We start from the raw sequence: 15,078 nt of genomic DNA, 5'->3' as shown, positions 1-15,078 counted from the left end.
CATCTTGTTAAGCTGTCACTATATAAAAAAAAATTTGACACTGCACCTATATGAAGCAGTATGTTTATTGATATTTATAGAATGCTATTTATTATATTTTTAAAGAACAAAAGCTGGAACATCCTTTCAATCCGTTTTGATTTTTTGAGTTTCTGCAGCGTTTCTATTTCTTTTCGATCTTGTGGTCTGTTGTTGTTGTTTTTTTTACCATTTTACATACTACATTTATAATGCTGTGTGGAAAATAGTGAACTGCTAGGAAAATTGCAATAAGCAAATGCAATAAATTTAATAATATTGCAAGATTGACTATTTACAAGCAGTACTAAATAAAAATATACAATCAAAACAAAAATACAAAATAATGATTAAACTACAAACGAAGATCAGCATTAGCATGTTTCCGTAAAAATAAAGCGAATAAAACTCAAACGCGTTTTGTGACACATTGTTTATATTATACGTATATACATATATAGTAATTGTATATGCATACATACAAATGCATGTAGCATATGTATAATAATTGTAATAATGAATATTAATAAATATTCTCTTGTAATTAATTAAAAGAAGAAAAATAAAATAAGTAAAATACGATATTCATCTACATAAATCTATATATTTCAACGGGTTTACAAAGGGTAAAAAATTACAAATTTAAATAAAAATTACAAAAATGTAAAAAAGTAAAAAAAAAATTAATAAGGGTATATGAAAAATAGTATGCATATTACTAAGAGAATAACTAATAAAATTAACTTAAAAAAATATATATACATATATATATTATTATTAAGCTACACTTGTAACAATAGCACTGTTTAATTTGAAAACGAATGAAAAGTATAATAAAAAATATACGAACATTTATTAAGTTGCATCAATTCTTGCATCAATGATAGTTAAGCATCAATTTTCAGAAATATTTTCTCATTGCTGTGCATTAAATGAAAGACTTTTATTATTTAATATATTTTTATTACTTTTGACAATATGTATGCCATTATAAAATAACGATATAAAATAAAACGAGAAGAAAAGCCAATGGCCTGCACAGGCGCCAACAAATTTACAGCCGTGAGAGCTATACCTACATAGTACTCGTATTATCATTCTACAAAGAGAGACTTTTTATCAGATAACCCGAGATATACGTTTTAGTTCAGTTCTCTTTTGTCTTTTCATCCTTAGATACATATGTATGTCCGAAATAGTAACGAAAGACTTTTAATAACCGTTGAACTAAAGAATTGTCATCCAAAGGCAGTATTACTCGGACTTACGACTATTTGAAAAGCATTTGTAAAAATAAATTAGTCTGTATAGTGTTCTCAGAAATTCCCGACCATTTTTTAATTTTTTCCTAAAATTGATCAAGTTTGTTGCTTAAGTCTTTTGTCTTAAGCTAGAAACATATAATAAAAAATGTTTACTTACTTATAAGCGCGCCATCTATGGATGGACTATTGTGACAGCTTTCACGATACATAAAACTGTATGGCAACCACGGCAAGAAAAGAGTTGTCAGTTGTTTTGTAAACAAAACGAAGGGGCAGCCTTAACAACATAAACAACCACTTTGAGCACAAAAGCACAACGGCTAAGTGCGAGAAATAAACATAACAACGGACAATGTAACCGGCTCGTCAAAAGTTTATAAAGTAGGTGTAACAAGGTTAAATAAGACGCATTTTTTATTAAAATTTGTTCGCTCCCAACTTATTAAAAAAATGTCAATAAAACGCGCGCAATACGATAGTAAATGTTATTGCAGCAGTGCTGCGTCAACATGTTGCAGCAATACTCATGCAAATTGCATCAAGCGCAAAACAACTGGCAGCGGAAGTATTTTCAGTGTTGCAAGCAAACGCGATAAACAGATTTTTAACACAAGAACAGCGGCGAAGAATAGACAAAATACAGATTTTGTTAAAATAAAAAGAAAAACAACTCTGCCCGCCGAGGTCAGCAAAAATCGCCGCGGACTCGGTCATACCAATTTGCATTGCACTACTAATTTTAGTCGACGCAATTCCGCCGCAACCACAGTAACATTTTCCACGCCTTGCGCCACGCCAGCCTCGTTTCACAGTTCGAATGCAATCGCGCCCTCGTTCGAAACGCCGTCGCCGTCTCCACTGTCCACAATTTTAAAGAATTTGCCCGTAAGTATGTCAACGCTGGGCGATAACTTTAGCGCGCTGAGCGTTTCGTCAAAAAGTGACCGCGGCAGCGATTGCGGCGACACGCTGCCGCACGAATACACCGAGCAACGGCGCTACTACGAGAGCGCAAAGCAGTTAATGAAGTTGATATCCGCACAGGGTGACAACTATGCCGCACTGAATCTCATCAGCGGCAGCGGTGTTGACGGTATTGCGGCCGCTGCTTGTGTGCGCGACGCGGAAGTGGAAGCGGAACGCTTGCGCCAATTACAAGAATTTCGTTTACAAAATGCTGAAGACTGCTTCAATGTACATCGACGATTAGATTTGCATTTGCCGATGCATAAAAACACATTGACGCCCGGTGGAATGGAACAACTGGTGTGTAAGCTACAACGGGAGACTTTATCGACGATGCAGGGTAAGATGGAGGGCTCGGACACAAAAGGAGTAAAAAGCGCAGTGGTTAAGGAGAACGCGAAGAAATCACAATTGCACAATAGTGCAATTACTCCATATGCAGTGCGTCAAAGATTATTAAAGCTACGCTTGGAAGCAGAGGAGTTGAAACGCGCGAAACCTGGTCCTAAGTACCGTCCATTGGAAAAAAGTTGTGCATTGCGTTATCAGGAGACCTACTAATCGACCACTGTCGAGAAACTTAGAGTATTAAAATGTATTAATGCACTTTGACTTTGGAAATAACCTTTACAATACATTTTTTTACAAATTTACAAAAATAAAATATATAATAATACCTATACATACATTTACATACATATAAGACTTAAGATTAAAAAACTAAAGTTTTCAATTTTAATCGAGATGCCTATTTACATACAGACTTATGTATTATATATGCTCATTATGGTACTGAAAAATTACATAATAATAAACATTATGACCACCAATGAAAGTTTTTTAAATTTAGGTTAGGTTGAATTAGAGAACTTCAAACAACTTCTTCATTTTCACTGGTTGGGTATGTAAGAGAGCAATGTTAAAATTTCACGAGGTAAATTCCATGGTTGTGAGGGAAATTTCTCGGTTCATATTTTACAAGTATTCGATATCGAATCTGGACCTTCTCATTGTTTGAAAATCTCTGGTTGACTCTGGTAGTGTATTTAAGTAAAATCTGTACCTAGTACAGTATTGTTGTAATTTGGAGAAAAAGGTAATGGTATGGTATTTCTGAAATGAAAACTGTTTCTTACGAGAACTAAGTTTTTTCCTCTGATATACATATATAAAAATGAGTATAGCTTCAGATTTACAAGTGTAAGAATAGAACTATGTCTATTGGCATCTAATCAATTTTAAAATGAACGAATCGATCTTGATGAGATTTTAAAACCCACTAGTTAGCGTCTGAGCTAAGTTATACGAAAAATCACATTTACGATCCAATTTTACTCATATTTGAAATAACTGAAAGAAGGAATAAATATCTATAATAAGAACTATTGTATGACAACCAAAGTAAAAGTACATAAACATTTCACTCACTTCGAACGTTAGCTGAAAAATTTTGATTGCTATCATTAACAATCATTTTCTTTTAGCTAGTTATTTTGCCCCTCAAACACGAATATATATTATTAATATAATATTTTCAATTAAAAAACATTATGAAAGTAAAAGCAACATATTCAGTTAAATGCAGAAATACAGTAAATGTTGTTGACAAGAATAAAAACAGTATCAAGGTTTAATGCGAAGGACGCTGAGTATGCATCCATCGAATAAGGTCAAGTGTACTACGGAGAGAGCGAGAATGTGAATGTGGCGCCAACTACATTAAACAACAATCACCAGTTGAAAGGTTAATGAACAGTAATTAAATAAGAACATACTTGAAACAGAAGGGCAAACGAAGATGACAATAAATGGGTTGACAGATTACTCGTACTACCTTCGCCCATATGCCTTGGCATGCCGAATGACTGGGAGTTCAATTGGTTGTTTATGGGGATCGGTAATATAATGTGATTAATTGGAATGCGTAACATACGAGAGTTTATCGAAATTTATAGGATATGTTCATTTGTGTGTGTAAAAAACAATAATTTATTTGCCTGGCGCTTAGTGATGACTACGAAGAGACGTGCTATGGCATGAATACCCTTCGTATATGCATTTATTCTTATATATTTCTTTATGCCTTTAGGGAAGTTAAAGATCACAAAGAAGCTGCAGTAAAAGTACCTCTCAGGTGTTTACTTTTTATGACGCACAAAGCACTGATCGCTGAATTTTTGTATATGTGTATGTACATATATATATTTTATACATACCTATGCATGCATAAAATGACACTATTCCATGTAAAAATGATATGTAAATCTATATATAATATAAAGATGCGTTCAAACATATTCGCATTTTATCGAAAACCTTTCAAATGCGGTATTGTGGGCGTTTAAAGTTTTGATGGAGGCCTATAGAGCTGTCTCATAGTTTTTTTGAGAATTATTTTCATGACAGGAATATTCCGAATATGCGTTGTCGAGAGTTCATTGGCAAACTCCGGTCATAAATTTATTTAATTTTCTTTGTATATTCTAAGAGAAAGAAGGAACATTAGGCAAGTATAATAACCAGCCGCCTCAAGTTATTATGTTCGTTTTTCTGGATTCAGTTTTTTTTATTAAACAATATACTTGGTCTTGAGATGTTCGATTCCGGATCTTTCTGATTGTACTTCCTAGATTGAAATGACGAAATATGACGAGAAAACGGAAAAGAAAGTGATTAATATGTAAACACTAAATGACCAAGCGCATGATTTAGTAATGGTAGGTTAGGTAATATCATTCTCTGTTGAAGGGTTCGAAATAGACGTGCACTGAATAAATTTCAAATATAAGAAAAGCTTCATACAAATATATCGAAGCCGTTGAGAGGCAGTTTCAAGTCTCCCTTAGCGTACAGAAGTATGTACATTTTTGAATAGGCGGAGCTCACAGGTTGCAAGTAAAGGCTAATTATTATTTTTAGTGTAGCCGAAGATATCTAGCGGTATTATAAATGCAGCCGTGTTGTGTCCGAAGTGGAGGAGCTTCAGTTACAAGAGCAGAGTTTTCATCAATCTCAGTATTGAAACGAGTTTATGTAGAGCAACAACATTTATTATGGAAGAGTTTTAAAATATAGGCTAAAGCTTAGCCGCTTGTATTAGCGCTCGAAATGGGCTATGCTCAAACGCCTAAAATATGCGGTAAACCAGATAATGTTTTTCTGAGTGCAACGGAAAAATACTATAATGTTGGTATAAGCGGTTTACATGGACATCATTATGGTTAAATATACTCGATCTGAAAACGATAACGACAAATAGACGAGAGTCACCAAAGCAATAGACAAAGGTCACCTAAGCACTGGCCAGGCGCGGTGCCTGTTTTACTTATATAGAGCTAGCTGGCAGCCAGCTTCCCGTGACGCCATCTTGTGACTTCACAAACACATCACATCGAAGCGTGAGAGTCCCCTAAGAACTGGCCAGGCACGGTGCCTGCTTTACTTATATAGAGCTAGCTGGCAGCCGGCCTCCCGTGACGCCACCTTGTGACTTCACAAACACATCACCTAAGCACGGGCAGTATTCTAAAAAAAAGAGCTCAGGGAAAAAGTACAATTGTCTGTTTCTTTTTGAATTTAAAGCCACTTTTATTAGCAGGTAGTCTTCAGCACTTGTAGTGTTAAACAGAAGAGCGGAAAATGGTATAATAAGGGACCAAATCTTCATTCAACATATGTAAGTAAATAGATGTTTTATTCAAAATGTTTCGTACTGCAGCGGTTTAGAGCTAACACTCCTAGCTACGCAAATAAGCTACATATAGTATGTACCGGGTTTTTCAATAAGAATGATATGTTTTCTGAATTTCGTCTCGGCAATTTTTAATATGCCATGATCTGTAATTTTCTGTCATTGTATAGAGTGATATTTACAATTTCATCATGAAAGATATACGCAAGAACAATGTTTAGTTTATGTAAAGTTCTAGTGCCAATAAGAAAAAGAACCACTTGAAGTAATGAAAATATTGCTGCTAGTCAGGCAAGTGTTGCTAAAGACCGCCATTTGTCGATTCCAAGTCGTTCTCAAACCACAATCTGGCGGATTCTGAGAAAGAGTTTATGCTCGCATCCATATAAAATTTTTCTCACTCAAGAATTGAGGCCATTGAACCACCGGAAACGTCGTTAAATTGCTGATTTTTCCTAGGAATAATTCGAAAACGATATCGAGTTTTTTTAAGAAAATCGTCTTCTCTGATAAGTTTCATTTTCATCTGAGTTATTCTCAATAGAGAGCGGTATAGATCAATGATAACCAACTTTTGCCACATATTACGTGCAAAAACCCAATTATGGCGAGAAAAGTTTATAGAATCGATTATTTGAAGAAATTGTGATATTGAATGGCCTCCAAGAAGTTGTGATTTAACGCCATTAGACTACTTCTTGTCAATTTATTTGAAGTCATTGGTCTTTAGCGATAAAGCAGACCTTCTAAACGCTTTGGAAGGCAATAGAATGTGTTAGTCATTGCATGCAATTTGATTTAGTGGAATAAGTAGTCGATAATTGGTTCATCGAACTCTTACCTACCAAAGAAGTCTTGGAGGCCATTTGAATAATGTTATATTCAAAACTTATTTGTATAAATATTATTATTTCACATTAAACAAAATCCATTTGAATTTCCTTAATAATTAGTGTGGTTTTTTTGTAAGAAATCGTATCACTCTTATTGGAAAACCCTGTATATGAACGCATGCGGTGGACGGCTCAAAAAGTTCACACGGCACGCGTTCATATGCACATCCAAATGTTTGTGTGTGTGTGAGCATATGTGAGAATGCATGGTGGCACTATGAAGCTGACGGATGGTGTGTTTACTTTTGTATTGCCGACTAGTTAGGTTGTCGGCAAAGCTGAAGCTTACTATAAAAGCCGCGCATGCGTCTAGCATCCCGTTCAATTTGTGTTGATAACTTGATGAAGACAGAACAGTGGCGTTGTTGGCGCGTTTATCCGGCAAATTCCAAAAAAAAATTTCGAAATAGCTTTTTAATTACTTGCAAGCGATAAAGGGTTTCAATCGAAATTAAGTTGAAAAAAATAATAAATATTTTAATAATAACAAAAATTTCCATGCAGGCAATCGTAAATTAAAACGTAATACTTTCGTGTGATTAACAAAAAAAAGTATAAAAAAACCTAAGGAAAAGTGAAATAACTTAAGAGTAATAAAATGTCGGCACGCATGCGCAACAAGTTACATAGTGACTTTAGCTTCAAGTTAACATTGCTGCCGTCAGTTTGGCTGTTGCTGTTTGTACAACTCGCAGTGCAATTGGCTAATACAGTTGCTGCCAAAGATTTGCGTAAGTTTCTCAGTTTTTTTTCGTTGTTGTTGCATATTTTTCGAACGTCTACAAATGATAAGTTTCGTAATTTACAACCGTAAACATTCGCTAAAACTGTAAAACGAACTGCAGAAGTGGCTAATATCTATGAAAAAAGCTAAGTGAATTATTTTAGCGAAAAAATTATGAAAAATACCTATAGAATTGAGTTAAGCAATTTCTAGAAATTTGTTAATTGATTTCTTAATTGATTACTGTCAGATGTTTGAATTTAAGTCTAGGTTTTTGAACACTTAAAAGGATTAAGATGGGTGGCTCATGAGACAAATTAGAATTAATGATTAAAATAAAGATCTTAGCTTTATATAAATATAGTTGCGAAGGACTAATGTATCGTTGTAATCACTCAGGGATTACTTCTTTCTGATAACGATATGAATCAAGCACGCACACAGGGGCTGAAAATTTGCTCTAATAAAATATTGAACAAAATAGTTGTTTCTATATCAAATATATATCAGTTGAAATATTTTTCCAAGAATTTCTTCAATGACCTTCAATTATAGAAAAAAACGAGTAAATTTGGAATTCCACTGCGAACTCGTAACAATTATGGGTGGTCCCGACTTATACGGACTTGATAGTTGGCAATTTATCAAATGATTATTTGGTTTCGCTGTCCACACTAATATTTATTGCATTTTTATGTACCCTTCTGTTCGAACTCGACACCTCTGAATATTTCATTTCAATCTATATTTATGTCTTACTTACGTCTTCGCATGCAAATTGCTTGTAATTTTCGCGAGTGTGAAGACAAAAAACACAATTGCGAAGCAATTTGAGTACCTTTACTGGATATGTAACGACATTATTCATATTTGGTATGGAGTTTTCGTCAAACTAATTTACGAACATTTAGGAAAAAGTGCCCATAAACTAATGTTCCAGATGACCTTGGCATTAAATTGTGTTTACACTTAGCTTATAAAATGGCTATTAATAAGCTTGCTTATAAAAAGTTTAGATCGCTTAATAAAGAGTTAATAATGGAAGTAATTAAGGATATTGTTCGATTACATGAAAGCAGGGAGATTAATTAAAATTATTAATTAAGTAAAAACTGATGAAGTAGTGTAAGGTTCGATAACAGATTTTAAATTACAATTTAAAATAGAAGTCTATGATTTGTAGAAGTATTAATGATAAAATCACGAATCTGTTAAACCTGGAACACATTTTGAAAGAAATAAAGTCAACGGTAAAATAACTAATTACTGAATTTAAGAGTAAATTGTAGTTCGTCAGTTGGTTTAACTTAATATACAAATATTCCAAAAGGGAGATAGAGAGCAAACAGTTAAGGGATCGTCTCAGTGTGACTCTCCGAAAAATCACAAATTTTCGCAATTTTTTATTCTAATGTTGCAATTAACTAATCGGTCCGATTTTTTTTTAGAAATAAATACATTCATGTTGAATACAAAATGATTTTTTTATGTTTATTTATTGGGTGTATAATGGTTAAAGAAGTAAAAAAAAGGACCTGTACGATGTCCACGATTGCGACCGCAATTTCGATCCAAAAATGTTAAAAAGATTATTCATCTGTAGGAAAGTTGCTATCTCGCTATGAAGGCTTTTTGGTTTTTTTTTTGTTTTTTAAATTGGAAAAATATTGAATTTGGCTTTTTTTCGTAGAACAAAATAGGAAAGTTTCAAAGAAAAAAGCGTCCATAGCGCGATAACGATTGACGTTAAACATGTTCTCTCCAAATTGGAACTAGATATCTTCAAAACTCTTTCTTTGAGAGTGGAAACCGTTTTGAAAAACACTTTTCTGAGAAATACGCGCTCAAAGATTAGAGTCGCTATGCTCCCCACTCTGTTCTCTTTCTACAAGAATCGCAGTAGCGACCGTAAAAATTTTAATTTCGAATGCAAAATTTGAGAGAAATTTTATTAAAGTGTATATATTCTCCGAAATTTCACACTGAGACGATCCCTTAACATATACTTACATATTCGGATCCAACTTTCAATAACTCTACTGCCTATCTTCAACAAAATATAAAGATAATGTTAGATAATGATTTAGAATATCGTTTAATTTGGGACAAATGGAACTGCTTATACTCGTTTGGAGTAATGGACCAATATACAATAATGCATAAATATATATTTAAAATAATCTAAAAGGTTCCCAATTTCTGATTCCCAGAAATAATTTTATGATTATTTTATTTATCCATGATAGCAACGTACTGAACTTACAGATAATTTCACATATTTTACGCATAGGGGTTTCATATAATCTCAGAAAGTTATAACGATTCAAAAAAAAAAAAAAAACTCACTGAGAATTGTAATTGAGTAAACTCATTTATGTACATATGTAATCCAACAATAATTTGTTTTAAACAAGGGTAAAAATTTATGATTTTACGATGCGTTGTGACAAGTTGTGAGTTCCCTAACTAAGTAATTTACTCTAACCTGCGCTGATTACATATTTATATAACATAATGGTGGGTCCTTTTTTATTGTATGCATACGTACTATTAAGTACTATACTTTGAAAATAGTAATTAGTTATAGGGTGCTTGAATATACTTAAGTATGCAGTTTTTAGCAAATATTTAATAGTTATGTATATATGTACCTAAACCTCTTTTGTTGCCCCCTCAGAGAAAATCAATGAATGCAATCGATGCACAACAACAGAATAACAACCATATTACAACATTATGTCATTTAATGAGCTTTTTCAGTCACTGAACTGGTTGACTGGGCAGTCGAAAAAGAGGCATAAACAAACCAACAAGGTTATTCCACTTTTAGACAGCATAACAAAAGCAAAGCTAGATAAGAGCGGTACTTATAAATGTCTTATCGGAGTGTACTCTCTATATACTATGTTTACCGCCCTACGGCTAAAACATACATACATACTCTTCCATAATAAATACATACATATGTATGTGGGTAAGAGTGCCTGCCTTCTAACCGAGCATTATATTGGATAAAAGCCAGCAAAAAACAACAAAAACATAAACACTAGTTTGGGCATCTCCAACCGGTCGTCGCTCATAAATATTTGTATGTATGTATTATGCATATACGGTCGGCAAGTTCGCGAACAAGAGTTCGTCTGTCTCACAACTGATTCGCTGCCGTCAGTCTACAACGCTGACAGCAGACTTAATGATAGACTTTAGATGAAGAAGCCGGCTATCTGGCTTGTTGTTATTTTGATTTTGATTTTTTTTATGGCTCCACCACCAACAACACGTGTTACTGAAATGAGAGCGGAACGTTGCTAATCAAGCGAGCAGGCCTTCAGCAGACCGTTAAATGGAACAATTTGCGCGAATTTTTTGTGACTGTGTGTGTATTTGTGAAAAATTACTTCCTGGTGTTGTCCTCAGCTTTTGGCTAATGGCTTCATCTGCCTTAATGTTTACGTTAATTGGCGATGACACAGTTCGCTGAAGTTATATGGCGAGAAATAAGATAAAAGAGAAAACATAGTAAAACCAATCATTAAAAAATAAAAAAATAAACGAGTTATTCGTAAGCATATTACCTTAGGTCGTGGCAAATATTGCTTGCTCAATATTGATATGTGAATATACTAGATATATCGTTGCTGTGTGATAAGAGAGTGACAAGAAATTTAACAACCATTTCTTGCAGTGATTGCCTTTTAATCCGATCCAAAGTTACTGAAACGAGCTTGAAAGCAAGATGTGGATGCAAGAACATAAGGCTATAGAAAATACTGCTGTAGGAAACAACTATTCCATTGCCTTGGTCAAAAAATGTCTCCTTCTGCGGCCATTTGGATTGTGATATGAGTTTATCTCGTGTTTACTACTTTTGAAATTCAAAAACCTTTTTTACCGATTTTTGTAAGCCAAAAGAAGAGCATTTCTGCATGATTGAGTAATTGAGTGAAGGAGCGAATTTAAAAAATCTCGTCTTACAGTTAGCAGCTTTAGGTTCGTTCAAAACTTTGAAGCCTCTTAAAATTTTGCCAAAATCTCGTTCTCAAGTGACATCAAACAAGGAATAATGTTTTTTATAAGTTTTTGTTTGTAAAATAACTAGTGAAATATATTTAAAATATTTTAAATTGAGATAAAAAAATATTTTCGTAGGTAACAAAATTTTCGCAAAAATTTGTGATTATTTTATGAATATTTAAGAATAATCAATAAATGTAAGCATATATTAAATAGTTTTACGTACACGCTTAACACACACACCCCACATAAATGTATTAGAAATATGAATTTTTATTAAAAAATGTAAAAGCTGTTAATTATTTAAATTTAATGAATAACACCAAGTTTATTACACCTTCAATTTTGCTTCTACCAAGTGTTGCTATAAAAGCTTAACAGCGTTGTTTTGTTGTTGCGATCCGTACTTCAACTTGACATTGAACCAAAAGCTGCCAAGCCATGCATTTTCGACATTGCGTTCACTGGGTCAAACTAGTTTTAATCTCTGTGTTATTAGCACGCCGCTCTATTTGTGTGAATGCTGCGAATACTTGCGTTATTACAGTTTTGTTGTTGTCTTCTGCTTAAAACGCATCTTCTTTGATTACTTATCGGTTACTGTTGTGTTGATTGTGACGGTGCTAATGAACTTTCCGAATTGTTCACATTTTATCGTAATCTCATAAGAGCGCATACCATTACTGAGGTTAGGTCGTGATTTGGGCATTTTTTCATTGGCGCTAAGTACTTACGAGTATCATGTCTTTTGTAGGCCTTGAGCGGCAACCTGTTTATATGCTCAAGTTTGACTGAAATTTATTTCCTGTATTTTGCACAGATTGAGTGTGTTAAATTGGAAGTAATAAATACAATTTATTGTTGGCATCGGTAGAATGCGACTAGTTCCGACGCTTCTCAGCTCTGTCAGTTACTGTACGTGTATATAAATTAAATTTATATCGAGAAATTTTATAAAACCAAATACACATTTGATAATCATCAAATATTATATTAATTTTTTACCATATCACTATATTATATTAAAATATTTCAAAATATTTGGTGTAAAGCGTCGAAAAAATCGACTTTAAACTTACTTTACTTTTCTGAATTGAAAATATCTAAATTTATCATTTTAAAATCGATTAAAGAATAAAATCGGAGGGTTGAAGGTTCATACCTATTGAAACTTGCAGAGTATGTATGTATGTGAGAACATTTGTATAGTGGGCCTCATTTATTATAAGCGTGACTCAATTTATATTTGGATTCCTTAAAGATAAAACTTTAATTTTTCTATAATATGCAGTTTTGAAAGGATTTAATTTCTACAAAAAAATAATGAAAAAAAAAATGACTCAAAATGTACTCGCAAATGGCTCTAAATATCCATACGTATGTTAAATAATTATGATGGAGACACGCTGGACATAAATCAATTTTTGTAAATCTTAATTTAACGTTGCGCACGATTAGCTATCTTCTCAATGTTGGCAATTCTTACAAAAAATAGCTGTGTACACGTATTTTAAACACGTTCGCGGCATTGTGCGGGCTTTTAGCAGATGCTAAAACAATATAAATTTATATACATTTTTTATACTTATGTACTCATATACATATGTATATATGAATGTATGTTTTAAATTCACAAAAAGAATAGCTCATTATTCTTTCTGAGTGTCGCACTTCCGTAGTTTGTATGCAGAGGAGTTTGCGACTTATTTATGTGTACTATTGTACGCGTGCTATTAAAAGCTAAAAAGCATTTGAATAAAGAAAATATGCACAAAGCATTTACATAATTCGTTCTTTAAATCATAATTATAGCAGCAAGCTGTGTTACATACACATATGTATGTTCTTATTTAAGCCCATTTGTTGGGTTCAAGGACTATTATTTTAAAAGCTTATAGCTTTAGAACCCTTAATTATTCGATAGCATTATAAAAAATAATTTAAAAAATGTGTTAACTACGTGTTTAGTATGCTTTATTCACACAATTGGATAATAATATAAATTCCTCTGAAAATTCAAACACATTCTAAAGGCTTCCTTTTATTTTTATTTTTTATTTTAGCGTCAACTTTTGACAAGTGCAAACGCGATGCGAACTTTGACAAATGCCTTGTGGATGCTGTAAACAATGCTATCTTGCTGCTCAAGGATGGTAAAATATTATTTTTTTCTTAAAATTAATTTTCCATAAGAAACTATTGATATTTACACAACTTTCAGGCAACAAGGAGTTCGGCATACCACCACTAGAACCACTCGCTGTTAAATCGCTGGTCATCGACTCCGGCAATGCACCAATTACGTTAAAGCAAACGATGAAAAATTTGCTAGTGCATGACATGATCTCGACCAGCAAAGTACAACGATATCGGTATGCTTAAATTGCAATTAAAACCAAACACCTTTTCAACTAATTTTTTTCTTCTTAATATTTAGCACTGATCTAAACAATCATCTGATTATTTGCGACAGTAAAACCGATCGTATTGAAATGGTGGGCGATTATGAAATGTCAGGACGCATACTACTATTACCTATAACGGGTAATGGCAAGGCGAATTTAACATTGATCAACACTCGTATCGAACATCGTCTCATTGGTGAACCTTTCATGCGCGATGGCGTTAAATATATGCGCTTGAAAGAGTATCGTGTAGATTTGAATCCAAAACGTGTTTATATGCAATTTGATAATCTCTTCAATGATCGTTTACTCTCACAAACAATGAATCGTTTTCTGAATGACAATTGGGAGACGGTGTTCAATGAGCTAAAAGTTGGCTACGCAAGTAGTTTTGGTAAAATTTTCCGTGATATATCGAATAAGTTATTTGAAGAGATACCTTTCGATTCAATATTCTTGAGTTCTTGAACCCGTAGCACACTAAAGTAAGGGTGCATCTAAAAAACAATAGCTGGGTATTTTGCTTTTAATATTTAATAAGAAGTTATAAGAATGTGAGTGAGAACTTTAAATTGAGTTATTTTTGAATTTATTATGTGTAGTTATTTATAAGTGTATAAATTAAAGAAAACAAATTGTAAGTTTATATAGTATATAAAATATATATGTATGTACCTATGTATATAAAATGTTTTATTTATACATTTTTGCTACGGATACAAGGTTCTTATAAAATATTAAAACCGACTAACGGTTTTGCTTGCTGGTTGTTCTTATAACCTAAAAATTTTTGTTCAAAGGCTGACTGTGTAGGTTACGAGGAGCGGTAATAAATGGAATGTTAAGGAATACTTTAAATTGTAGTATCAATGGTTAAATGTAATAATGTTAAAATTTCAACCAAGATGTTGCAGAAAATCCATATATTATTACATAGATTATTGCATTTCGCATTTACGTGTGTGTATTTGTGTATGTATGCTGTACTTCCATTTGACTGATGTGTATTTACATTTTATGCATGCTCAGATCAAAATATATTTAAGCTTTTTTAGTACCAGCATACTTTTGCGCTGCATGTACATTTGTAAATCCGTATGTA

General features: G+C 33.1%; 2 protein-coding genes across 2 annotated transcripts; both read left to right on the top strand.

Annotated features, from left to right (window-relative positions):
* The first annotated feature begins 1,558 nt into the window (after positions 1-1,558).
* On the top strand, positions 1,559-3,034 carry LOC108969829. Its single transcript, XM_018934796.1, has one exon. It carries the CDS (start codon positions 1,734-1,736, stop codon positions 2,808-2,810), a length of 1,077 nt encoding a protein of 358 aa, XP_018790341.1. The 5' UTR covers positions 1,559-1,733; the 3' UTR covers positions 2,811-3,034.
* Positions 3,035-7,431: 4,397 nt separating this feature from the next.
* On the top strand, positions 7,432-14,582 carry LOC108969922 (protein takeout). The gene is made up of 4 exons (XM_018934943.1): positions 7,432-7,564; positions 13,635-13,724; positions 13,793-13,943; positions 14,009-14,582. The coding sequence occupies exons 1-4, from the start codon at positions 7,432-7,434 to the stop codon at positions 14,442-14,444; spliced, it is 810 nt and encodes a 269-aa protein (XP_018790488.1). The 3' UTR covers positions 14,445-14,582.
* The last annotated feature ends 496 nt before the right edge of the window (positions 14,583-15,078 follow it).

The sequence above is a fragment of the Bactrocera latifrons genome, unplaced genomic scaffold (assembly GCF_001853355.1).
Source record: "Bactrocera latifrons isolate USDA-ARS-PBARC rearing strain unplaced genomic scaffold, ASM185335v1 scaffold_106, whole genome shotgun sequence".
Taxonomy (NCBI): domain Eukaryota; kingdom Metazoa; phylum Arthropoda; class Insecta; order Diptera; family Tephritidae; genus Bactrocera; species Bactrocera latifrons.
Note: the sequence above shows the minus strand (reverse complement) of the source record. Positions and strands in the feature narration are given on the sequence as shown.

Coding starts and splice junctions, on each gene's coding strand:
- LOC108969922 (XM_018934943.1), top strand. CDS start 7,432: ATGTCGGCACGCATGCGCAACAAGTTACATAGTGACTTTAGCTTCAAG. Junction 7,565..13,634: donor AGTTGCTGCCAAAGATTTGC/GTAAGTTTCTCA, acceptor TTTTTATTTTAG/CGTCAACTTTTGACAAGTGC. Junction 13,725..13,792: donor TATCTTGCTGCTCAAGGATG/GTAAAATATTAT, acceptor CACAACTTTCAG/GCAACAAGGAGTTCGGCATA.
- LOC108969829 (XM_018934796.1), top strand. CDS start 1,734: ATGTCAATAAAACGCGCGCAATACGATAGTAAATGTTATTGCAGCAGT.